At 36.8% G+C, this 24,797-nt stretch overlaps 1 protein-coding gene across 1 annotated transcript; it reads left to right on the top strand.

Moving 5' to 3' along the window:
• Positions 1-2,694: 2,694 nt before the first annotated feature.
• HSPA13 (heat shock protein family A (Hsp70) member 13) lies at positions 2,695-23,489 on the top strand. Its single transcript, XM_043994128.1, has 5 exons — positions 2,695-2,784; positions 4,857-5,197; positions 11,535-11,748; positions 15,087-15,254; positions 17,722-23,489. Exons 1-5 carry the CDS (start codon positions 2,760-2,762, stop codon positions 18,399-18,401), a joined length of 1,428 nt encoding a protein of 475 aa, XP_043850063.1. The 5' UTR covers positions 2,695-2,759; the 3' UTR covers positions 18,402-23,489.
• Positions 23,490-24,797: the final 1,308 nt, after the last annotated feature.

Here is a 24,797-nt window from a genome sequence, read left to right as displayed (position 1 = left end):
TTGATTTGCTTAAGTCCCCTGTTTATCCAGGTAATCAGAACAACTTTGACTGGCTTCACTGGTTAATACACCAACCCTTTGCAATGACTAAAGTCAATCTAGTTGGAAAATTAGTAACTCAAGCCAATTAAGCTCATAGCAGAATTGAAGCAGATCCTGAACTATTTGGTGATGATAGTTTATGGGCCTTCAAGAGTCATTTCTATCTTGCCTGACTGCAAGTTACAAACTGAGCCTTTTATGATCTTGTCTCCAGCTTTTCCCCAACTCTGGTTATGGGACCCTCAGAATTATCTTGTTTTTTGAGAAATGTCTTTATCAAGACATCTCCTAATCAAGCCTTGAACTGTAAAACGCTTATCACCAAGCATGCTTTCTGATTTGTATATCAAAGGCCACTTCCTAGACCCCTGGAATTCCTCATTTCCCCCTCCCCTGGAGAATGGAACCGGATGACTAAAACCATCTTTCCCTACAAAATTCCTTAACTGCCTTTGTTTAAAACATATACAAACCCACACAATCTACTACCTGGAGTCCTATTGAGCATAGGCTGGATAGTACCCATGCAGCATGTTAAATTTTTCTTTTCTTCCCTGCTTAATAAAAACCTTTCTTTAATTTTACAGGCATTGTTTTCCTCTGGCTTTCCTTCACTTTTGGGAAGAAGGGGATTTAAATCTCAAGAACTGACTTCTGTTCTCGGGTCTTCCATTTCGGGGAATGAGAGATCTAAATTCCAATTTAAGAGAAGTTTGTCTTGGTTTACACCTGTAAAGGTGAAGGAGTTGAACTAGTTGGTCTCTAAGTCCCCATCCAACTTTAACATTCCATGATTATGTCATTTCATAGTTCCATGGTGGAGCATCAAGGCAGAATGGTAGAATCCCAGAGCTAAAAAGGAACGTAATCTATCATCTAGTCTATGGGCTTTCAAGAAAAAATGTATTTCAGTTGTTAAGATGAATATATGGACAACTTGGATTTGATGGAGCTGCCTTATCCAAAGGTATTTTATGAAACCCTGGATTAATAGGAGCAAAATGCTCTTTGACTAAACTTCCAACTGAACCCAGATAGCTTGCAGATAAGTCACTATGTACTGACTTCTTTTCCCAGGATATTAAGTCCCTATCTTGTGGGGGCATCTGGGTATCCTCATCCTTGCCAAACTCCTTCTTGGAATAATGTAATCTTATAGTGTTTCTGTATTTCCTACATATTTTTTTCCTTTTTCTTCTCTTTCTTTCTTTTTTTTTTTTAGGGCAGTTTGGGTTAAGTGACTTGCACAGCATCACACAGCTAGTAAGTGTCAAGTGTCTGAGGCCAAATTTGAACTCAGGTCCTCCTGAATCCAGGACTGGTGCTTTATCTACTTCACCACTTAGCTGTCCCGCTCACATACTTGTTATAACTGAAATCGTTAAAACTGCTATACATTCATTACATCCATTCTTGTTACAGTATTTGCTTTTGGGTTGATTTGTATCATGCAACTGAAACTGACAACACCCTGTAACCAGTGAACAAAAAGACCCAACAAATAGGTACCCTCAGAAAGGGGGAGTCTTTGACCTCCTTCTTAGGAAGGGGTCTCAGCGTAATTCATGCTGTTTCTTCTTGGGACAAATAAACTGATACTATGTCTTTCCTGTCTGTCTGATCTGGGTTTTCTTGTAGGACATTATGTTCTCTGATCTGTTTTTGTTTTTTTGGTAGGACAGGTGTGAAACAAATTGTAGGAGATATTAAAAAATAATTTATGTTTATATTGTTTTCGCAGGAGACAGGCAAAATGCAATTTTGACACTATTATTTAAGGCATTAAAATTTTTCTCAGAAGTCCATAGGCACAAAGGAGTCCACGACACACACATAAATGAAAAAAATACCCCTTTATTTACCACCACCCCCCACTCCCCGCCTTTGTTTTTAACTACAGAACTATGTGTTTTAAAAGAGTTAACTAGGACTGGCAAATAGAGGTCTCCCGGGTAAAAGTTCTTTCAAATTACTATAAGAATGAATTTATTTTCCAAAAGAATCGGTGCTTTCATCTTGCTTTCCCTACAACGCAACGTCAGTCTCTCCAAAACGCGACCCCCACGCTCCCTCCCTTTGTCCACAGCCCGGGCTTAGGGGACTGGGAGTTTGAGGGAGGTGAACACGTAGTTTCGGGGATGGGTCAGAGGGGATGAAGGGGGAGAAAAGACCGGAGGAGTATGGTAAAGACGATAAAAAAAATACTCCCATGCTTGTGGACAACCTAGTTGCATTGGATGAGTTGTGTCCCTGACATCCACCCGTTGGCTTTGAAGGCCTCCCCTGGCTCACCCGCGCAGACAAAATTGGGTGAAAAGACCAGAAAGAACTACATCTCCCAGAATGCCAAGCAGCGGAAGGTGTTCCGACAGGTTTCATTTGTTTTCAGAATTAAAAATAAAAACAAGAACAACAAAAAAAAACCAACCTCCCGCCCTCTTTTCCGGGTAAGACACGAGCATATATTGTTTACGTCCTCATTGGTAGTGAGTGAACCTGTCCTTCCGCCTCGCCTTCTGAAGGGAAATGTAGTTTCCACTCTCCACGCGCCTGGTGTCTGGGTCTAGCTGGGTACGGGGGCGGCGAGGGGGAGGGGCAAGAACTGCCTACATTTCCCAGAGAGAACCGCGTTGCCGGCGGGTGGGACATCCTTTGGTGACGTTAAAGTTTGTGCTAAGATACAGTCAGCGTCTGGCAGTCTCGGGATCCGCTTAACCATGGCCGGAGAGATGACAATTCTGGGTGAGTGACCCCGACCTGAGTCCCGGTTTTCGGGAGGAATGGGGGAGATAGGGTTGTGTCGGCATGGTGGTGGATGACAATGAGAGTCCCTTTCACCAGTCATCGCTGAATGGGCCCCGGGAAGGTTGATGGAGGAAAGGGAGGGGACGCTACCTGCTCTTCTGGAGGGAAGGAGACACTTCTGGCTCTGGAAGGGAGGGAAGGGGGCGGTGTCAACCCACTTTACTAGATGCAGCTGATGTTTGTGTGAGAGCCGCAAGGACCCTCCTAGGCTTTGCCCAGGCAGAGGGAGGGATGAACCAACTGTATCTCCTGTGAGCGGAGCACCTGTCTCTGTTTCTAGGATAGATTTTAGGTTTAGGCAAGAACTGGCCTCTCTCCTCGAGGAGCCGGAGCAGTCTAATGGGGGGTGAGCCACACGCACCCCAACATGACCGCAGCACATGCTGCTGTGTGCTAAGAGCCCAAGAAGTTACGAAACAAAGTGCTCTGTGAGTTCCGGGGGACAAGGTTCCCTCCCTCAAGAGCATCAGGAAAGGACCATCTGTTGGAAATGACCTTGAAAGAATGGCGAGGGGAAGGCTTCTGAATCAAGAAGACGTGGTATAAAACAGCCCGTTTCTGACTTGTGTCAGGTTGTGAGATTTGTGTCTTACTGTGGATCTGGGAAAGACATTCAAAGTCTTGGTAGTCTACGGGAAATGCTGGGGACTCAGAGCGGGATCTGCATTGGTTGAGTTATTTTCCATACTGGGAGTTTCCTATGCCAACGATATTGCAGGTCTGTTTAAAAGGGGTGGGGGTTTATTAAAGAGAAACCAGGTCCTATAGAAACATCTTTTTAATTACTCTGAGTTGGTAGCTGTGAACAGTAAGATTTGGGGGAAGGAGTTGTAGATAAAAAAGGAGGAAACATCACATTTCATGTTTGGGACTTCTTGGGTGTTAACTTACTGTAAGTAATCTTGAAAAGATTTGTAAAGCAGCTTTTTTATTTAAGACACTGTAGACTTGGTGAAGACTGAATGTGCTCTCTGGGGATCCAATGAATGGCATGTCATTTTACTCTTAGGTGGAAGTTAATAATTCAGCTTCAAGGGTGATGAAATGTGTCTGAAATTTGGCCCAAAGGAGGGATGGGGAAAAGATTAACAAATGGGATGATATCTATGAGTTGGTTATAGAACAACTTGCTAATTACCTGATCATTTGGGTAGAGTGTGAATTGAGAGTTTCTAAGATACTACCAGTGGTGTTGATAACCTTTGGGCCCAGAATGGAACAGATCATTCTAAATGTAGACTGATGAGAGAATTCATGCTATCACCTCCCCATTTGGGAAGGATGCCTTTCAATGTAGCACAAGATGACCTTATGTTTTGTTTTTTTTTTTTTACTTGCTGTAACACACAAGTAGTTTTTTTTCTCCAGTATTTAAATGGAATGTTTGCACCACAATCTCACATAGTTCCTAACATGTTGCCTTGGAACAGCCAAACTTAGGTGCATGAATCTTGTAGATTATACGTTATTTGAGGATAAGGATTGTGACCCCTTTCCCCTTTTTAACCTTCCTATAACCCAAATCAAACTTAGTGCAGACTTTTGTTGTTACTCAGTCATGTCTCACTCTCTGTGATCCCCATTTTGGGGTTTTCTTGGCAAAGATACCGCAGTGGTTTGCCTTTTTATTTTACAAATGAGGAACTGAGGCAAACAGGGTTAAGTGATTTGCCCAGCTAGTAAATGTCAATAAAGTTGGATCTGAACTCATGTAGTCTTCCGGATTCCAAGCCAACTACTGTGTCCACTGTACCACCTAGCTGCCCCATTAGTGTGGGTAGTAGAAGTTTAATAAATGTTTATTGGATAAATGAAATAAGTAGATGCCCAAGAAAACAAGTATTGAGAATTTTTAATTTTCGTATTGACCCAGATCTAGTGAAGTTTAAAAAAGGTTTGTTCTAAATGGTCTTTATTTTAAAATTTTAAGATATTGGTGAACTTTAGTATATAATAGAGATGTATTGCAATTTGATTAAATTACATATCCTAATTTGATTATATTTCAGGTTCAGCTGTCCTAGCTCTTCTTTTGGCCGGCTATTGGGCACAGCGGTATTTGCCTCTGCCTACTCCTAAAGTGATAGGCATTGACCTTGGTACCACCTACTGTTCAGTTGGGGCATTTCTTCCTGGCACAGGAAAGGTGAAGGTCATTCCAGATGAAAGTGGTCACAATAGCATACCTAGCATGGTATCTTTTACTGAAACTGACATTCATGTAGGATATGATGGATTGGAGCTGGCAGATTCAAATCCACAGAACACAATATATGATGCCAAACGATTCATAGGAAAGATTTTCACCCAGGAAGAGCTGGAGACAGAAAGTAGTAGATATCCATTTAAGGTAAGAGATCATCCAGTAAGTCTGATATCTCCTTTATCTTCCTTGCTTCTGAGATAAGGAATTTGTGTGATTATTAATTTTGTGTGTGTGTGTTTGTGTGTGTATGTATACATACCTCACTGGTTCCTATACTGTAATTGATCTATGGACAACCATTTATTAAGCATCTATTCTAGGCATATGCTAGACAGTGGGGAACATGTAGATATATCCATATATAAGTTACCCATAAGTGAGGACAAGAAGGAAGAACAACCTAGGTGTTAAGAACAACCAGTTCAAATGCAGAGAAATAATACGAGGGATATCATGTATAAGAAACATTAAGAAGGCCAGCTTGACTGAACTATAGTGTATATAAAGGGGAATAATGTATAATAAGGTGGGAAAGGTAGGTTAGGGGAAGGTTGAAAAGGGATGACAAAAAAGAGGAGTTTATATTTGATCTTTAAGCAGTGGAATTTATTGAATAGGGAATTAAAGCAAGAGAAAGACCTTGCACTTTAGGGAAATCCCTTTTAATCTGCACGGTAGATGGGTTGAAGTGAGAAGAGATTTAAGACCAGGAGATCAATTAGGAGGCCATCATAATAGTTCGGGTGAGAAATAATGGAAGACCTGTACTAGGGCTGTGGCCCTTTGAGTGTAGAGAAAGAGATGAATGCAAGAGATGTTGTGAAGGTACAAACAAAAATGTTTTGTAACTAATGGATCTGTGCGGAGAATGAAAGTGAAGAGTCAAGGATAACACTGAAGATGTGAGCCTGAGTAACTGTTAGTACTTTCATTAGAATGAGAGACAGAAGACAAATGGGTCTGGAGGAGAAAGGTAATGAATTCAGTTTTGAAAGTTTTTGAATTTTAGATGCCTACAGGACATCCAGTTGGGAATTTCCAATAGGCAGTTTGTGATGTAGGAAGGGATTTCAGGAGAGAGACTAGGGATAGATTCAGAGATCTGGGATTCACTGAGGATACAAGACAAAAATGAAACAATCCTTAAACCCAAAGGACATACATGTATATATGTGTGTATGTGTGTATATACATATTGGTAGAGTAATCTGTCAGAAGTAAAACATTTGTTTGGAGGACAGGGTGGAAAGTAAGAGAGACAAGGACAAGGGAAAAATAGGATGATGAGAAATTTACATTTAGTTATCATAACTATAAATGTGAATGAGATCAACTCCCTGGTAAAACAGAAGCAGATAAAAGAATGGATTAAAAACCAGAATCCTACAATATGCTGTTTACAAGAAACACATTTGAAGCACAGACACACACATAAGTAAAGGTAAGGGGATGGAGCAGAATCTATTATGCTTCAACTGACATAAAAAAAGAAGGTGTAGTAATCATGATCTCAGCCAAAGCAGAAATAGATCTAATTAAAAGAGATAAGAAAGAAAACTATATCTTGCTAACAGGCACCATAGATGATGAAGTAATATGCACCAAATGGTATAGCATCTAAATTTTAAAAGTAGTTAAATGAGTTACAGCAGGAAATAGATAATAAAATTATACTAATGAGGGACCTCAATTTTCCTTTCTCAGAACTAGAATTTAATAAAAAAAAAACAAGAAAGAAATTAAGAAGTGAATAGAGTTCTAGATAAGTTAAATATGATAAATATTTGGAGAAAATTGAATGAGAATAGAAAGGAATAAATCTTTTTCTCAGCAGTATATGGCACCTACACCAAAACTGACCATGTATTAAGGCATTTAAAATATCACAACCAAATGCAGAAAAGCAGACATATTAAATGCATCCTTTTAAGATCATAGTGCAATAAAAATTATGTTCAGTAAAGGATGGTGAAATTGTAAAAGTCAATAAACATGTATTAATGCTAAAAGAAAAAGTTATTTGGAAACTAAATCCATTCCTAATGAATGAGTGGTTCAAAGAACAAATCATAGAAACAATAATTTCATTAAAGGAAATGACAACAATGAGACAACATACCAAAATTTATAGGATGCAGCCAAAGCAATACTTAGGGGAAAATTTATATCTCTAAACACATTAATAAAATAGAGAAAGAGCAGATCTATGAATTAGGCATATAGTTGAAAAAACTAGGAAAAGAGCAAATTAAAAATTCCCATTTAAACTCCAGATTTGAAATTCTGAGAATCAAAGGAGAGATTAATAAAATGGGAAGAAAACCATTGAACTTAGAAAACCAAAATTTGGTTTTATGGGGGAAAATGATGAAAACCATTGATTAATTTGATTTTTTAAAAAAGGAAAGAAGAAAACCAAATTACTACTATCAAAAATAAAAGGGGTGGGGGGCAGCTAGATGGCGCAGTGGTTAAAGCACCGGCCCTGAATTCAGGAGTACCTGAGTTCAAATCTGGCCTCAGACACTTTGACACTTACTAGCTGTGTGACCCTGGGCAAGTCACTTAACCCCCATTGTCCGCAAAAACAAACAAACAAAAAAAAAAAGGGGGTGAATTCACTGCCAATGAAAAGAATTAGTAGGAGCTATTTTCCAAATCATATGACAATAAATCTTATAATCTAAATGAGATGTTTAAATATTTGCAAAAACATAAATTACCCAGCTTGAGAAGAGAAAATGGAATACTTAAATAACCTCATCTTAGCAAAAGAAATTGAACAATATATCAGTGAACTTCCTAAGAAAAAATCCCCAGGGCTAGACAGATTTACAAGTCACTTCTACCAAACATGTAAAGAACAGTTATTCTCAATACTATGTAAACTATTTGGAAAAATAGGTGAAGAAGGAGTGCTAACAAATTCCTTTCATCACATAAATATGGTGCTGACACCTAAAGCAGGAAGAGCCAAAACAGAGAAAGAAAATTATAGATCAATTTTCCTAATGAATATTGATGCAAAAATTTTAAATAAAATACTAGCAAGGAGATTATAGGTATATATCACAAGGTTCATACCCTATCAACAGGTGGGGTTTGTATCAGGAAAGGCCGGTTCAATATTAGGAAAACTATCAGCATAATTGACCATATCAGTAACAAAAAAAACCCAAGAAATCATATGATTATCTCAATAGATGTAGAAAAAAACCCTTTAACAAAATACAGCATCCATTCCTATTAAAAACACTAGCGAGGGGGGCAGCTAGGTGGCACAGTGGATAAAGCACTGGCCCTGGATTCAAGAGGACCTGAGTTCAAATCCAGCCCCAGACCCTTGACCCTGGGCAAGTCACTTAACCCTCGTTGCTCCGCAAAAAAACCAAAAAAACCAAACAAAAACCAACCAAACAAAAAAAGTCAAATAGAAAATTTTATATTTAATCTTGGAGGTCTGAAATATGCTAAGGAGGGCTGGTATGCTTTAGTGAGATCAGAATTGAAGAGGCATAAAAAGTTTCTAACAGAGAACACAGTCTGGGAAACTTAGAAGAGCGGTTTGGGATGAAATCTTACAGTATTGTTGCCCATTGAAATTAGAACATCTGAGAGACTGGCAGATGGGAGCAACATTATTCATGTTTGAGAACCCAGGACAGTGACATTGGTTATCTGAGAAAACCATAGATTCCTTTTTCTTCAGCATAAACAGATCAAATAGATATTTTCTTGTTTACAACTGGAAAACATCTTTTTGCATTGACATCCAATGTGATGAGTATGTAGAACATAAAGCAGTAAGATACTTGGAAAAGTAGGTTGGGCACATTTTTGGTACAGGTAGAGAATTCTTTTTCCAGTACAGAAGCCAGTTAATCACTTGGAGCTTGAGTTTTCTGTAAAATGGCGTAAATAACATTATACCATTCTTACAGAGGTGTTGTAAGGGAAATGCTTTGTAAATTTTAATGTGTTAAATGAATGAGTTATTATTCTATAAGACACTAGAGGACATGAATTTTGGCTGTGGTGTCATTTGAGAGGATTAGGAACAGATTAAAGTAGAGCAGTGATTCTGGCTGTCATAAGGCTTGCTCTTAATGCTCCAAAGTGAAGGGTATACAAAGTGAAGGACTTCTGTGGTTTATATTATCCACCATGGAGAGTGAAGGAATGTAAGTTAATTTACTTGGTATTTAGAGAATGAAAGAATGTAAGTTAATTCGTTTGGCATTTGGACGAAATTAGTGTTTGAGACAGGAGAGGTTGGAGAAGGGGGGGGGGGGGGTTAGAGGTTGCTGTTTGCCAGACTCTATATTACCCCAATTTGTGAGATTTTTTTCCCCTTAATTTTTTTAGTTATATTGTTTTTAGATAATGATTTTGCCTATTTTTGTCTTGTATCTACAAATGCCTAGTGCAGAGTATCTGGCCTCTAGTACATACTAAATAAATGCTTGTCGATTGATGATGTGAAAAATAAATGAAGCAGGAATAAGAGAATATGCACTTTCCAGTGTAAGAGTCTTTTTGGCCTTGTACAAATTATCTTTTTTTGATTTTTGATGCCTTTTGTTTTCAGATCACCTTTATTTCTGAATATGTCTCTCCCTTTTCCTCTAACCACAGCTTCCTCTAATCCACACCTTTTAACAAAGAATAAAAAAAAGAAACAAAAAAGAAAATGAAGCAAAAGAGATCCTCATATTAACCAAATTTGACAGAATAGACAATGTTCTACACTGTTGGTTATTCACCTCTGCAAGGAAGGATAGTAGGGATATTTTCTCATCTCATCTTTGGGGACAAACTTGGTTAGATTTTAAACATCACACTATATTAATTGTGTTTGGTTTCAGGATGTTGTTCTTTCCATTTCCATTGTTACAGTTACTGGGTTTAAAAAAAAATCATTCCTTTTTTCATCATATCTGAAAGAATTCAGATGGTTTGAAGCCATGGCATTTGAGTCCTAAGGACTTGACTTTGTAAGTCTCTTTCTTTGCTACCTTCTTGTAGAAATACAAGTTGTATTCACAAAATTAGCAGGAGAAATAAAAGAATATTAAAATCAGGCCAGTAGGTTTTCATCTTATTAACAACTTTAGAAGATGACCTTTAAAATTATTGGCTAAATAAGATATGGGAATTACCTCTGAATTAGTTATCTTTGCTATTAGTATACTACAGCAAATAATAGGTAGTTGACTCAATTTAAAAAAATATATTTAATACTAGCACCTGGACATTCCAGAAAATAGTGGTTCATAATAGTAGTCAAAAATCTTTGTATTATGTCACTAATTTTTAAAAATTTTATGTTACATTATGAAGACTGAACAGAATTAATAAACTCCTTGGACTGCCTTATATTACTTGGGGCATGCCATTGGCATTGCCACATAAAATGTAAGCATGGTATATGGTATATTGGTATTAGCATGGACAATGGCCTGCTTGTAGACTATGGTCCCACTTGGTAGAACCTATTTATAAGTGATAATAATGTCATTCCTATCAATCAGCACAGTATAATGTGGATAGAGGACCAGCCTTGGAGTCAGGAAGACCTTTCTAGCCTCTGATACAGACTGGCTTCATTCCGCTGGCCATGTCACTTACCCATTCCCTCAGTGCCTCCTAATCTTCCAAATTATAGATGAGTTGCTAAACTACATTAAGAAAGGCAATTTCTACCAATGGGAGTTCCTACCCAGATGAAATTGCACATTTGGATCAAATTCAGATTTTCATTCTATAAAAGACTACTGATTTTCATAATTTCATAGGACTGCATATTTTTATATAAAGAAACCATTCTTGGATAGGACAGTCATTGTGATGGACTTTTCTACAAAGTGTTATGTATTGTTGATTGCATAATGCCAATTTTGATTGGAAAAGCAGAACCCCACTAGCTCCAGAATATTTATTCTCTGGGGAAACTACCACATTGTTGATCCAGATATTCAGATTTCAAAATCTGTGTATCCCTAAGACTAATATAAAGTCTTTTATGGTAAGCTACTGTGGCAGCAATTAAGTGATGTTTGTGACTTACAAGAGAACATAAGGAGGTAAGAAAATGTTTCTTTGAATATACAACAATGTTCTTTCAGTTGTGTGTTCATTTTAATGCATACATGTAAGGAAGCTAATGAAGACATTCAGTTGGTTATTGGTTAATTTAATGGCTAATTAAACATCTAGGTAGTACAGTAGATTCAGTGTTGTATTTTGAATCCAGAAGATATGAATTCCAATCCTTTAGACACTCACTGTCTCACTTTCCTCATCTGTAAAATGAGCAGATTGAATTTGGTGGCTGAGTGCCCTTCCAGCTCAAAAATCTCTGATCCTCTGATCAATAATTTATGAAGTGAGCATGTGACAAAGCTAAACAGTTTTGCACAGTTCCTTTTTTGTTTAATAAGACCTTGATTCCTTCTTGGTGGCTTATGATATGTATTCACAGGTCTTAAACAACAATGGAACAGCTGAATTTTCTGTGACAAGCAATGGGACTATCACTGTTTCTCCAGAATATATCGGCTCCCAACTTCTCTTGAAGCTGAAGAAAATGGCAGAGGACTACTTTGGGATGTCAGTGTCCAATGCGGTTATTTCTGTGCCAGCAGAATTTGATCTAAGGCAGAGAAATTGTACTATTCAGGCTGCTAATCTCGCAGGTAGTACTTTAGTTGTATTTCTCTTTATGATATTGTTTGTTTGTCAAGTACATGATATAACTTACATTTATTCCAGTTGGCCCTGCTTCTTACTTAGAGGCCATAAAAAAGGTCATTTATTCCCAGGTCCATCAATTCTTACATATATTTAAATTAGTTCATGGAAAATTCAGGGATTGTTTTTGTTTTGAGAAAGGGGGCATTTTTTCTTTATTAATATTATTCAGTGTTGCAAGGATAGTGCATGGCCCAGTAAATATTAAAATAGTTAATTTTTCAAAGTTCGTTTCCAAAGACAGCTCTCAGCAACAGTGTTTGGAAACAAAGCATGTTTTTGTTTCCAAATCAGCATACCTGATTCTTCCTTATTCTTGAGATATCTAATACACTCACAACTTTGGAAGTTTGCTGATAGCACTTTGATAGCTAGAATCCTTTCACATAATCAAAGACTTTCAGCTTTGGAAGGAATTCAGAGACCATCCAGTCCAATCTGTAACTGAGAATCCTTTGTACAACATCACTTAAAAGTGATTATTGGAAGACCTTTAATGAAAATTTACTTACTATCCCCCTGTATTGTATTGATACAGTAGTTTGGAAATTTTTCATTATAACCAGGAGCAATCTTCTTTTTTTCAACTTCTTTCCATGATTTTTAATTTTGATCTCTGGGGCCAAACAGAACCAGCATTTGTTTAACACTAAGGTTTGCAAAGTGCCATGCAGATTTTCTCATTTATTTTCAATATGATGGTCCTTCAAATACTTGAAGGTGGTTCTCATGTTATGTCTGTACTACATACCCACCAGGTTTTGTCTTCTCCAGTTCAAATTAATTCCATTTCCTTCAAATAATCTTTGAATATTATGATATACAGCCTTTATCCTCCTAGTTAACTTCCTTACAGTCAATGCCCTTCCTAAAATATTGTGCATAGAACTGAACACAGTAATCCAGATGTTGTCTGGTCATAGGATTATCATTACCTCCTTTATTCAGAAGAACATTTCTCTATCTTTTTTGAATCGCTGACTCTGTCATCTGTTGTAGTAATTATTTCCTACCAGTGTTGTAGCTCTTGCCAACTTTATATACATAATATATTTGCTTTTATCCAAATGTCCCCAAATCCATTACAACTGAAATTCCCCACGTTTCCACAGAAAAGACAGACCAATGATGCAAAAAAAAAAAAGTACACCTTTATTGAAAGCACATTTAAACTCACAAAAGAAAACAAACATAAGGCTTAACTTGAGACACTCAGATGCGTTGGAAGAAGTATATCAAGAAAAGAGGGGTTAAGAGCAAAGATTAAGAGCAGAGATTAGTCAGTAGAGAGATGATATAAGTAGGTCACAGAAGGATCAAGTGAAGGGTTTTTCCAGGATAGGGGAGACATGGGCATGTTTGTAAGTAGTAAGAAATGAGCCTAAACAGGGAGAGACTAAAAATAAGTCAACGACTGGGGACAGCAGAAGGTGCAAGCTATTGGAGGAGATGGGATAGAATGGGATCACTTGAACAAGTAGAGGGGTTAACTTTGGGAAGGACTAAGGCCACTTCATCCTGTGAGACGGGTGAAGGAGGAGAAAGTGGCAGAAGACATCTGAATGATGGGAAATGAAAAAGAAGAGAGGAGAAGAAAATCACAGTGAATATCTTCAATTATTTTCTGTAAAATATAAGGCAAGGTTCTCAGCTGAGATGGGGAAAGGGAGTCATGGGAAGTTTGAGGAGGGATGAAAAAGTTTGGAGCAGTCCTGTGGAGAATGGGATAGTGAGTTGATAAGGGAGCTATAGTAGGATTGCCTAGCAGCAGTTAGGACCCAGTTGATTTTATGTAACATTAGTTTGTAGTGGACCCATTCAGAATGATCACTTGGTTCCTTTGTAGGAATTAAGATCGTGAATGGTGGGAGCAATTCAAGGCTTGGTTGGGTGTAATCAGTAATATGATCAAGGAGTTAGGCATTCAAGGGAGGAGGCCAGTATAGTACTGAGTTGGTTCACCATGAAGTCATGATGGGGAGAAGAGGAGGAAAGAGTGGCTAGTGCAGGGTGGATAGCCTGAGAGAGAATTGAGTAGTCAAAGGATTGGAGGCCACACTGCAGGATGAAGAGTAGGGTTATATAAGGGAAGACAGAGAGGTGAAAATCCAATAGATTATGGTCAGATAATGGGATTTCAGGTGACAGCAAGATCGAGGTTATGACCATCTTTGTGTGAACTTGAGCCATAGGGTAGAAGAGCAGTTCACAGGAAGTAAGTAGTTTGAGCAACTGAGTAGTAAGCTAGGTATCAACATCATTGAGGAAAGAAGAGGAATAACCTGGGTGTAGACAACAGCCCCCAGGATTTTTATTGGGTGGTAGATATAAATAGCATCAATGTCAGAGGAAGAGAGGTTATCAAGTAATGGAAGAAGGGGGAGAATCGGAGTATTCTAACTCTTTAACCTAAACCAGTAAGCTAAGGAAAATGAGTGAAAATGTAGCCAATACTGGAGAAAGTGGTCAGGGAAGCTGTGTCATCTGTTGGGGAGGCAGAAAGCACTTAGCACAGTACCTGGCATATAGTAGGTTCTTAATACGTACTTGTTCCCTTGATTTCCCTTCCCATGTTGCAAACCAAATTTTTTACTGGAATTCAGAGCCATGTACATCCTAGCCACTTTAATTCTCTAGTCTTCTTTCACAGTATTCTACCTCATTGTATTTTCCAACCAAATAAATTACTTCCTACTCCACCCCCTCCCCCAACAGTTCCCATATAGTTCTACTTGTTATCAAATGTAAGCTGCTTTTTTTTTTTTTTTGCAGGGCAATAAGGGTTAAGTGATTTTCCTAGGGCCACACAGCTAGTAAGTGTCTCAGGTCAAATTTGAACTGGGGTCCTCCTGAATCTAGGGCTGGTGCTTTATCTAGTGCACCACCCAGCTGCCCCCAAAATGTAAGCTTTTTAAGAGTAGGTATTGGGGCAGCTAGGTGGCGCAGTGGATAAAGCATCGGCCCTGGATTCAGGAGTTCCTGAGTTCAAATCCGGCCTCAGACACTTGACACTAACTAGCTGTGTGACCCTGGGCAAGTCACTTAACCCCCATTGCCCCGCAAAAAAAAAAAAAAAAGAGTAGGTATTATTTCCTTCTTTCTATTCCCCACACCTGGTAAGTAGTGGGCACTAAATAAATGACTGTTAATTGATTTTTACTACCCATTTTATTCCCTAGTCTGCAGTAGCTCCCTTTCCTTGTTTATTTCATGACAGTCTTCTAGATTCTCTCATCTATTAATGATTTCTCCCTCATTACTGTTTTTCTTTTTCATCTTCTAGGACTAAAAATCTTAAGAGTAATTAATGAACCCACAGCTGCAGCTATGGCTTATGGACTTCACAAAGCAGATGTTTTTAATGTCTTGGTGGTAGATTTGGGTGGAGGAACACTAGATGTTTCCTTACTTAACAAACAAGGAGGGATGTTTTTAACCCGAGCCATGGCAGGTAAGGAGATTTTGTGGACCTTTAAGTCATAATGCCTGTATAGTAAACAGACCAGTTATTTGTTGGTTTTATATTTTTTGTCTTTATTTTTGTAATATTAATAATTTATGCCATAATATGTTGGCTTATATTTAAAATCTATCAAAAGTTCTGAGTTGGATTTTTGAACCTTGTCTGCTCTGACACAATCCAAAGTATAGTATAAATATATAGGATATATTGTCTATTGTACCTCATTAATATAGTTAAATTATTTTTGCACATAAATATATGAAAGGGAGTGAGCACCTTAAAAAATAATAGAATTAATTTCTCATTTTGATCAACTGACTTTGAACATTTTATACTGTCCTCTACTCTTTTTTTTTTTTTAGCGAGGCAATTGGAGTTAAGTGACTTACCCAGGGTCACACAGCTAGTAAGTGTTAAGTGTCTGAGGCCAGATTTGAACTCAGGTACTCCTGACTCCAGGGCCAGTGCTCTATCCATGTCCTCTACTCTTGAATCGCTTGTCCTCTTGTTTATTGTTTACCCCCAAGCCTCAATCCTGGATTACTTCCATCATTGACTCCTTCATCCTATGCACATCCTATTGAATGGAGCTGGAAGAAATCATGAAAATTATGCTGATTGAATTTACTATGCATTTATGTTATTTAATCTCAACTGAGAGTCTATTGAAACACAGCAAACGTTCTTTTCCTACCTAAATCTGTTCACTATACCATTCCATAACATCTGTTCTAGACCTTCTCACCTTTGCACAAACCTCTTCCACCTTCTTAGCAGAGGAACTCATCTCATACTTAACTGAAAAAGAAATTAAAGTTATTCAATAAAAACCTTCCTCTTTTCCCCTCATTTTATATCACTTAGACATCTTTCCCCCACTATTTTCCCCTTCTTTTGAGTCTCAGATGAGGATATAGCCCTTCTCTTTGCACCATTGATGCCATCCCCTCCAGACTTCTCCAGCAGGTTTCCCACACTACTATTTCTACTCCCTCTAATCTTCAGTCTCTCCATAGCTTCTTCCCTGCTGCCTACGAGGACTCCCATTTCTCCTATATCTTTAATAAACCTTCACTTGATCCTACTATGCCTATCTTCATATATGTCCTATATCTTTTCTCTCCTCCAGTAAACTCCTTGAAAAAGCTATTTACAATTAGTGCCTCTCCTTCCCTTCCTCCCAGTTTCTTATAAACTTAGTGCATTCTGTCTTTTGACTACATCTGTCAGTTGAAACTGCTTTTTTTCCCTTTCTTTTTTTCCTTTTTTTTTTTTTTTTTTGCGGGGCAACGAGGGTTAAATGACTTGCCCAGGGTCACATAGCTAGTAAGTATCAAGTGTCTGAGGCCAGATTTGAACTCAACTCAGGTCCTCCTGAATCCAGGGCCGGTGCTTTATCTACTTTGCCACCTAGCTGCCCCCCCCCCAATCTCTTAATTGACAGATTAAGTAGTCTTCATCTTTCTTGACTGATGGACTCTCTCTTCCTAGTTACTCTCTCCATGATATTGCTCTTTCCTGGTTTTCCTGTCTCTATTTACCTTCTCAGTTTCCACAAGCTATAGTTGTCCCAGTCTCGGTTCTGGCCCCTGTCCTCTTTTCATTCGATGCTATATTGCTTGGCAATCTCATCATCTTCCATGGAGGAGGGGAATTCTGTTGTCATCTCTATGTAAATGATTCTCAGAACCATGTTTTTAGCTCTAGCCACTCTCCTGAGCTGTGGTCATGTTCGACTAGCTGCCTTTTGGACATCTTTAACTGGATGTTCTATAGGCATCTTAAACTGCACCTGTCCAAAACAGAACTCTTTATCTTTTCCCTGCCTCCCAAGCCCTCCCATTTTATGAACTTCTCTATTACTGCTAAAGGCCCATTCACCCCAGCTCATAATCTTGGCATCATCCTCTGCTGCTCACTTTTACCCTTAATCATCACTCTTCATCCCTAATCTCTTGTTAAATCTTACCTGTGTTATCTTCGAAAATCTCTCCTCTATGTCTCCTACTCTTTACTCACACAGCCACAATCCTAGTTCAAGTCCTGCCAGCTCTCACTAGACTGTTTCAGTAGCCTTGTATCCCAATTCTGTCTCAAGTTTCACATCATTTCAGTCAATCCTTCACTCATCCACCAAGGTGAATTTTCCAAAGCATAGGCATGACTGTGTCACCCCCGCCCCTGCCCACTTTGTTCTGGTGGCTCTCTCTTTATCCCCGATCAAATATAAAGTCACCTATTTGACATTTAGAGCCCTTTATAACTTGTCCTCATCTGCCTCTCCAGTCCTCTTATACTTGGCTCTCCTCCACATAGTCTGTGATCCATTTTTTTAAAAAATCATTTTCTTTCAGAGTAGACCTTGGGAAAAACCTGTTAGTTAAAAAACAAAACAAAACTGTATTGGTTTAAAAGATAATTTGAATTATCATATTCTTTTTTTTTTTTAACTTAGGAAACAATAAACTTGGAGGTCAGGACTTCAATCAGAGATTGCTTCAGTACTTATACAAGCAGATCTATCAAACTTACGGGTCCTTGCCTTCCAGAAAAGAGGAAATTCATCGGTTAAGACAGGCTGTGGAAATGGTCAAATTAAATCTGACTCTTCATCATTCTGCCCGGGTTTCAGTGTCACTTACTATAGGGGAAGCAAAGGACTTAAAGGACACTGCACAAAGTGAGGAACTTGAGAGTAAGCCTTCAGAGGACAGACTGTTCCCAGAAAATGCCGATCCTAAGGATATCATATTCAAAGTTGACTCTTCTGAAAGAGATGGAAAACTAAGTCCGGTTCTCTTTGAAACTGAAATCTCAAGGAAGCTATTTGATACACTGAATGAGGATCTCTTTCAGAAAATTCTTGTGCCGATTCAGCAGGTACTGAAAGAAGGGAATCTGCAGAAGACTGAGATCGATGAGGTAGTTTTGGTAGGGGGTTCCACTCGCATTCCCCGAATACGACAACTAATTCACGAGTTCTTTGGAAAGAATCCCAACACATCTGTGGACCCAGACCTAGCTGTTGTGATGGGAGTGGCTATTCAAGCGGGTATTGATGGTGGATCTTGGCCTCTTCAAGTCAGTGCTATAGAAATTCCCAATAGGCATTTAAGAAAGACCAACTTCAATTGAATTGATCCTTCTCACTTGGTGACCATTTTCTCTTTATTATACCTCTTTAACTCCACAAAGATAATGAAGACAATTCTTAATGAAGATAACTGTCAAATTTTACTGGAAACAGCTACATCTAGATGTTGGCAAATTTTGCATAGCACTTAATTTATTAAGATTAGCTGTGTCCCCAGGCTCCTTCCTCCTCTCTTCTCATTCTTTCTTGCTTTTGAATGGATCCTTTTCCAGAGGAAAGAACTGCTCAAAAAAAGTTATATAATTTAAATGTATTCTCATATGGGGATCATCTAGAATATAGGATATATAGGACAGAAAAGATAGTATGCATTATTTATAATTGTGTCTTGTAAAAATAGAATCGTGCCATTTGTAAGATGTTCAGTTTCCTACTAAATTTTATTAGTGGAAGTTGTCAGATTGTTTACTTGATAAAAGACTGTTATTAGTACTTTGAAATACCTGTCCTGGAAGTGTTGCTACCACACCTGGCCCCAGGCCCAGGTATTTACTGTGAATAGAAGAGAAAATAAAGCATCGCAGTATTAATGCAGACAGCATATAATCCTCACCATTACCTTACCCATTCTTGTTAAATTGATGAAAAATTGACCTTCAAAAATCAGAGTGTCTTATAAATTCTTGTTGATGTGTTTCACTTTTTAAAAATTATGAGAAAAATGCCAAAGATGAATTAAATTATGGGAGAAATTGTGCTTTCTTATACTTATGAAACTGTAAACTTTTAGTTTTTGAAACTTCAAAAACTTGTACTTTTGAAACTATGAACTTTTAGGTTTTGGAACTTCAAAAAAAACTTCAAAAACTTGTACTTTTGAAATTGTAAACTTTTTGGTTTTGGAACTTCAAAAACTCTTTTTCAAGGTGCTTAAAAAGTTTCCTAATGCTCAAATCTCCATACTATTTAGATTTTTAACCTAAAAGTAAATAAGTCAAATTTACCTAAAATATTTGGATTCGTTTTAATAAAACACTTTAAAATTTTGAACATATAAAAATTAATTTTCCCCATAATTTGAAAATGTCTTAGAAAAAGAACATAACAGTATGGATCCTTTAGGCAATGACTGCATCCTTCATTATATTTGAATTTTTAAGAAAATGAAGCGAAGTCTAAACACACATACAGAGTCTTGTTAATGAGGAAGAAATATAATTTTTAATTTTTTAAACTCTCTAAAAGTGTTTGTTTAGATCTACAATGGAAGCATGAACATGAATATGATGAACTTTAAATGATATTCTTCACATTCCTCAAATTCATATCCATCCTCCCATTTTCTACCTCTCAATCTAGTGTAGACCAGGAAGGGAACTTGTGCCCTCCAGGTTCCTCCATACAAACTGGGGAAATAGGACAAAGTTTTGGAGGCACTGAGCACAGGCTATTAATAGCCATGTCAGTAGTTGAATGTGGTTTATATGAAAAAAAAAAAAAGACACACATCTTGTATGGGATAATCTATATGTAAATGTTTTTCCCCTTTTAAGAACGTAATACATTTTGGATGTATATATAGATAATGGTTTCTGGTATACAATATTTTTTTAGCAAGGTCCTTACATACTTACAGAAAGGGAATGAATTATTTATTTTTTATCAGAGGGAAGTGTTGGTACTGTATTTTGGCTCAGACCACTGAATTAGCAACAGATTTTGAGTTTAACAAATTGTATATAACAGATACGCAGAGTTTTGGGTTTTTTTTTTTTAATGTGTACAAATGATTGATATATCTCAGTGAAGTAGATATTTCAGTTTTTTTTTTAAATTGTGCACTTTATTCTCCATTTTGTACCATTTCTCTCTATGCCATTGTTTGGCAGCCTGGTACAGATTTTGTGGAATATATAGAAGATGGGAATAGTAACTTTTGGGAATGAAGTTGAAGCAACACATATAGCCATTGATAAAGCCAGGAAATGTCATTTCCCATTATGTAGAATTCTAATAAGCCTGAGTACTTATCCCCAAGCCTTTCTAACTAATCCCCAAATTACAGGTTGAGATGATCACAGTCTGGATAAAAGAGCAAATGACCTTAAAATATTAAAATGTTGCCAATAACCAAACTAGACAATTCCTATGTATATATTATAATTCAAAATAATATACTACCAACAAGTGGAGCAAGAGAGTGAAAACTTTAATTTCTCAATAAAGTACTGTATTAATATTTAGAACAACACAGTTAAATTGCAACTATTAATAAATTTTATTAATGTACCCTTTTAAAAACGAGCACTTTTCAATAAAAATTACAAATTATTTTCTATCATACAATTTGTTTCTGAATGACTGTTTTCTTCTTAGCTGATTTACTAACCTTGAAAATTAGAAATACTTATCACTTTAAGGATACTGCAATCTAAGTAAGCATTTGTAACTTTGAGTTTCCTATCATGTTTTTGTTTTTGTTGTTGTTGTTGTTTGTTTTTGTTTTTTGCTGGGCAATGAGGGTTAAGTGACTTCTCCAGGGTCACACAGCTAGTAAGTGTCAAGTGTCTGAGGCCAGATTTGAACTCAGGTCTTACTGACTCCAGGGCCGGTGCTCTATCCACTGTGCCACCTAGCTTTCCCCCTATCATGTTTTAACCTTACTTTGTATAACAATGCCTTTGTGTTCTCTGTTATGATATCTATATTTATGATGAGGTCCTTTTGGTACTTCACTTTCTAAACCACCTTGGGAAGGAGTCATCTAGCAATTATTAACTTTTAAACAAAATTTCTATTTATATCTTTTGTTTTTAACCTTTGGGGTTTTAAAAAAATATAGTTGGAATCTCTGCCAATATCTCTCTGCCTGCCACCTGTCAGAGAACCATCCTATATAACAAGTCTTTAAAAAGTAAATAAAAATAGAAAGAAGAGAGGTTAGCAAAACATCAATATTTTTGAAAAAGTGAAAATATATTGTGTATCATACCCACGGACCTCCCACCTCTATAGAGGAATCAGGTGGAGATTTCTTCTCATACCTCCTCCTTCTTTGAAGCCATGTTTGTTCTTTGTAGTTTTGCAGATTTCACTTTTGATTGTTTCCTGATTGTCCCATCCATTCACATTGTTATAACCATTTTCTTTGTTGTTTCCTTGGTTCTACTTTCTTTACTTTGCTTCAGATCATGTAAATCTTCCCATGCTTCTCTGTATTCATATTTATCTTTTGTTTTAGCATATTGATATTCCTTGATAGTCATGTACCACAGTTTGTTTAGACATTCCCCAATCAATGTGTATCTACTTTGCTTCCAATTCTTTGCTACCACAAAAAGTTCTGCTATAAATATTTTGGTGTATAAAGAGACTTTTTATCTTTGATCTCTTTGGGTTATAAGTATAAGTTTAATCACTAATTTTCTGGGGAAAAAATGTACACTATACTTTTAAGGTTAATCTTCATTATTAAAATCTCCATTGTTTTCTTAATTCCTGACAATCAACAAAACAATAAATCAGGCCCTGATTTATAGTGTTTGTTCATTTCTGAGGTGTAAACACTCACTTTGGAAATTTAATAATCAATTCTCGTGAGCCAGTTCAAGTTGGCTTCAGCACATCCCTAGTTATATAACCCTTGTGAATCTGAGTCAAATGGATGTATTGGGTACATTTTAGTTGCTTTAGAAATGGTTGTTATGATTCATAGCTCAACCAACAATGTGCTAATGTGGCTATTGTATCTCAACCTCTCCAAAAATGACTATTCCCATCTTTGGTCATCTTTGCTAATTTGCTGTATTTTAAGTGAAATTTCTGGGTTGTTTTGATTTCAATTTTTCTTATCACTATTGATTTGAATCATTTTTTTCAAATGGTTGTTATGAGTTTGCAATTCTTTTGAGAACTGTTGGTTAATATTCTTTATCTATTACATAATAACTTTTGAATATGTATGTTTATGTTTTATCTTGAATAACAGGTTCTTACCTGAGAAATGTGAAACAAGGATTTTTATTTCCCATTTGTCCTACTTCCTTTTTTATCCTGAGAAATTAAATTTCTTCAAAAGCTTTTCAGGTTCATATAATCAAAGATACCTATTTTGTCTTTTGTAATTGTCTCTATCACTTGTTTGGTTAAGATAATCTTTCCTATCCATACTTTCTAAAATTATATTATCTCCTAATTGTTTTATGGCCTGTTTTTTTATTAAGGTCATCCATTTTAAGATCACATCCATTTATAATTTATTATAGAATATGGTATAAGGTATTCATCTGAGTTTAATTTCTGTCAGACTTCTCCAGTTTTCTCTGCAATTTTTATCAAAGAGGAAATTCCTAGGCAATTTCTGTCTTTGGGTTTATTAAACACTGGGTTGTTGATTGCTATTGTTTCTGATTCTCCCTTTTCTGTCCCTTCTGTTGAAAATATGGTTTTGATGACTGCTGCTTTATGATAAATTTTGAGATCTGGAAGTGCTATTCCCCCTTTTCTCCTACCTTCTTTCATAATATCCCTTGGTATATTTAGTATCTTTTATCTTTCCAGGTGAATTTTGTCATTATTTTATGGAGTTCTACAAAGTATTTCCTTGATTTTGATTGTTAGATCATTAAAATTGTAAATTAACTTTGGTATTATTGTCTTTTTTTAAATATTGGCATGGCCCAGCTATGAGCACTGACTACTCCTTCAGCTATTTAGAGTTGTGTTTTTGTTTTTTTTAATCTCTTTAAGGACCATGCTGTAATTGAATATAAGTATTTTTATGAACCTTCGTAGATTAATCCCCAAGTATCATATGCATTTAGTAATTATTTAGAATGTTATTTACATTTTGAATTTTATTCCTTTTGAATTTTATTATTATAGAATTTATGCAGAAATGCCTTTGTTTTTTGTGGTCTTGTCACCTACAGTTTTGCTGAAGTTGTTGTCTCAATACATTTACTGATTCTCCAGGATTTTCTAAATGAACCCTCATGCTATCAGTCAATCAGTCAGTCAATAAACATTTATTAAGTACTAAATATACAAAGACAAGCAGAAAGACAGTCCCTACCTTCAAGGAGCTTAAGTTCTGAAGAGAGAAGACAGTACATAAAAGGTGAAAAGGAGGGAGTTGAAGGTAGCCAATAGGGAGCCATGGTGGGGAAAAGCTGGATTACAGCATTGAGAGGAATAATGACATGTCTGGCCTGGAGAGTGCCTCTCCTTAAAAGAAGGTTCAGGGAACAACCATCCAATCAGAGAGATGTAGGATCTTTCCAATGTGAATTCTGGGACTGGAGTGAGCTGCTAGGATGAGGTGGGGCATGGTAGAGAAAGTTTGGAATGCAGCCTGGAGAACAATGAGACAGGGTCACTGGCTATCCTCCTAAAGGAGAATCCATTAAATGCCATTGAGAGCAGAGAAAGAAGTTTCAGGGGCAAAGGGAATTTCCACTGTGTGAATTCTAGAACTAAAGTGAGCTTCCAGAATGGAGAAGAGGATTTGGGGTGATGGTAGATAAAGTCCAGACTTCTGCCTGGTTAGAAATGAAACAAATAGCGATAGCTTTATCTTTCTCTTTTCTTATTACTACTGCTAGCACTTCTAGAACTATATATCAAACAGAGGAGGAGTGAGAATGCTTGCTTGTATTTATTGGGAAAGCTAGTATGGCCCTGTTGCACATGATGTTTTGGGGTTTAAATGTTTATCATTTTATAATATTTTTAAAGGACCCTCTGACTATAATGTGTAGAGTTTTACTATAAGTGAGTGGTGTCCGTTGTCAAAGGCTTTTTCTGTATCTATTGTTATAAACATGGTTTTGAATGGCTTTGGTTTTTATATAATTAATTATGCTGATTATTTTCCTAATATTGAACCATTCTTGCATCTCTAGTATAAATCCAGCTTGGTCATAATAAATGATTTCTTGATGAATTGCTGTAGTCTGTATAAAAGTATTTTTTTAAAGTATTAATTCATAGTCATTAAAGATAGTGGTTCATTGCTTTCTTTTTTCCTAGTTTAGATACTAGAGCTTTCTTTATCTCAGTAATTTTTGAGAATATTTTTTGTAAACCTTGTACTAATTGTTATTTAAAAGTTTGATGAAATTCTCCTGTGAATTAATCCTTCTGGACCAGGAACATCCTCTCTACTCCCTTTGCTAGTTACTTTAAAGATAGTTCCATGCTTTTTCTAAGATTGAATTAAGATTTCTACGTGGTCTTCTGACGGTTTGAGTATTTAATATTTTGAAAGTAGATTTATATTTTTTTCTCTTCTCAGTTTTCTTAGCATATAGCTGCAAAGGTTCTACTATTTTTTATTCTGATTTTATCATTTTACTTTGTTCATTTGCTATTCTCTTGATTTGATTTTCTGCTCTTTTTAATTGCTATAGGTTTTCAATTAAGTAGGTTAAATAAAT

The sequence above is a fragment of the Dromiciops gliroides genome, chromosome 3 (assembly GCF_019393635.1).
Source record: "Dromiciops gliroides isolate mDroGli1 chromosome 3, mDroGli1.pri, whole genome shotgun sequence".
NCBI lineage: Eukaryota > Metazoa > Chordata > Mammalia > Microbiotheria > Microbiotheriidae > Dromiciops > Dromiciops gliroides.
Note: the sequence above shows the minus strand (reverse complement) of the source record. Positions and strands in the feature narration are given on the sequence as shown.

Coding starts and splice junctions, on each gene's coding strand:
- HSPA13 (XM_043994128.1), top strand. CDS start 2,760: ATGGCCGGAGAGATGACAATTCTGG. Junction 5,198..11,534: donor GTAGTAGATATCCATTTAAG/GTAAGAGATCAT, acceptor ATGTATTCACAG/GTCTTAAACAACAATGGAAC. Junction 15,255..17,721: donor TTTAACCCGAGCCATGGCAG/GTAAGGAGATTT, acceptor TTTTTAACTTAG/GAAACAATAAACTTGGAGGT.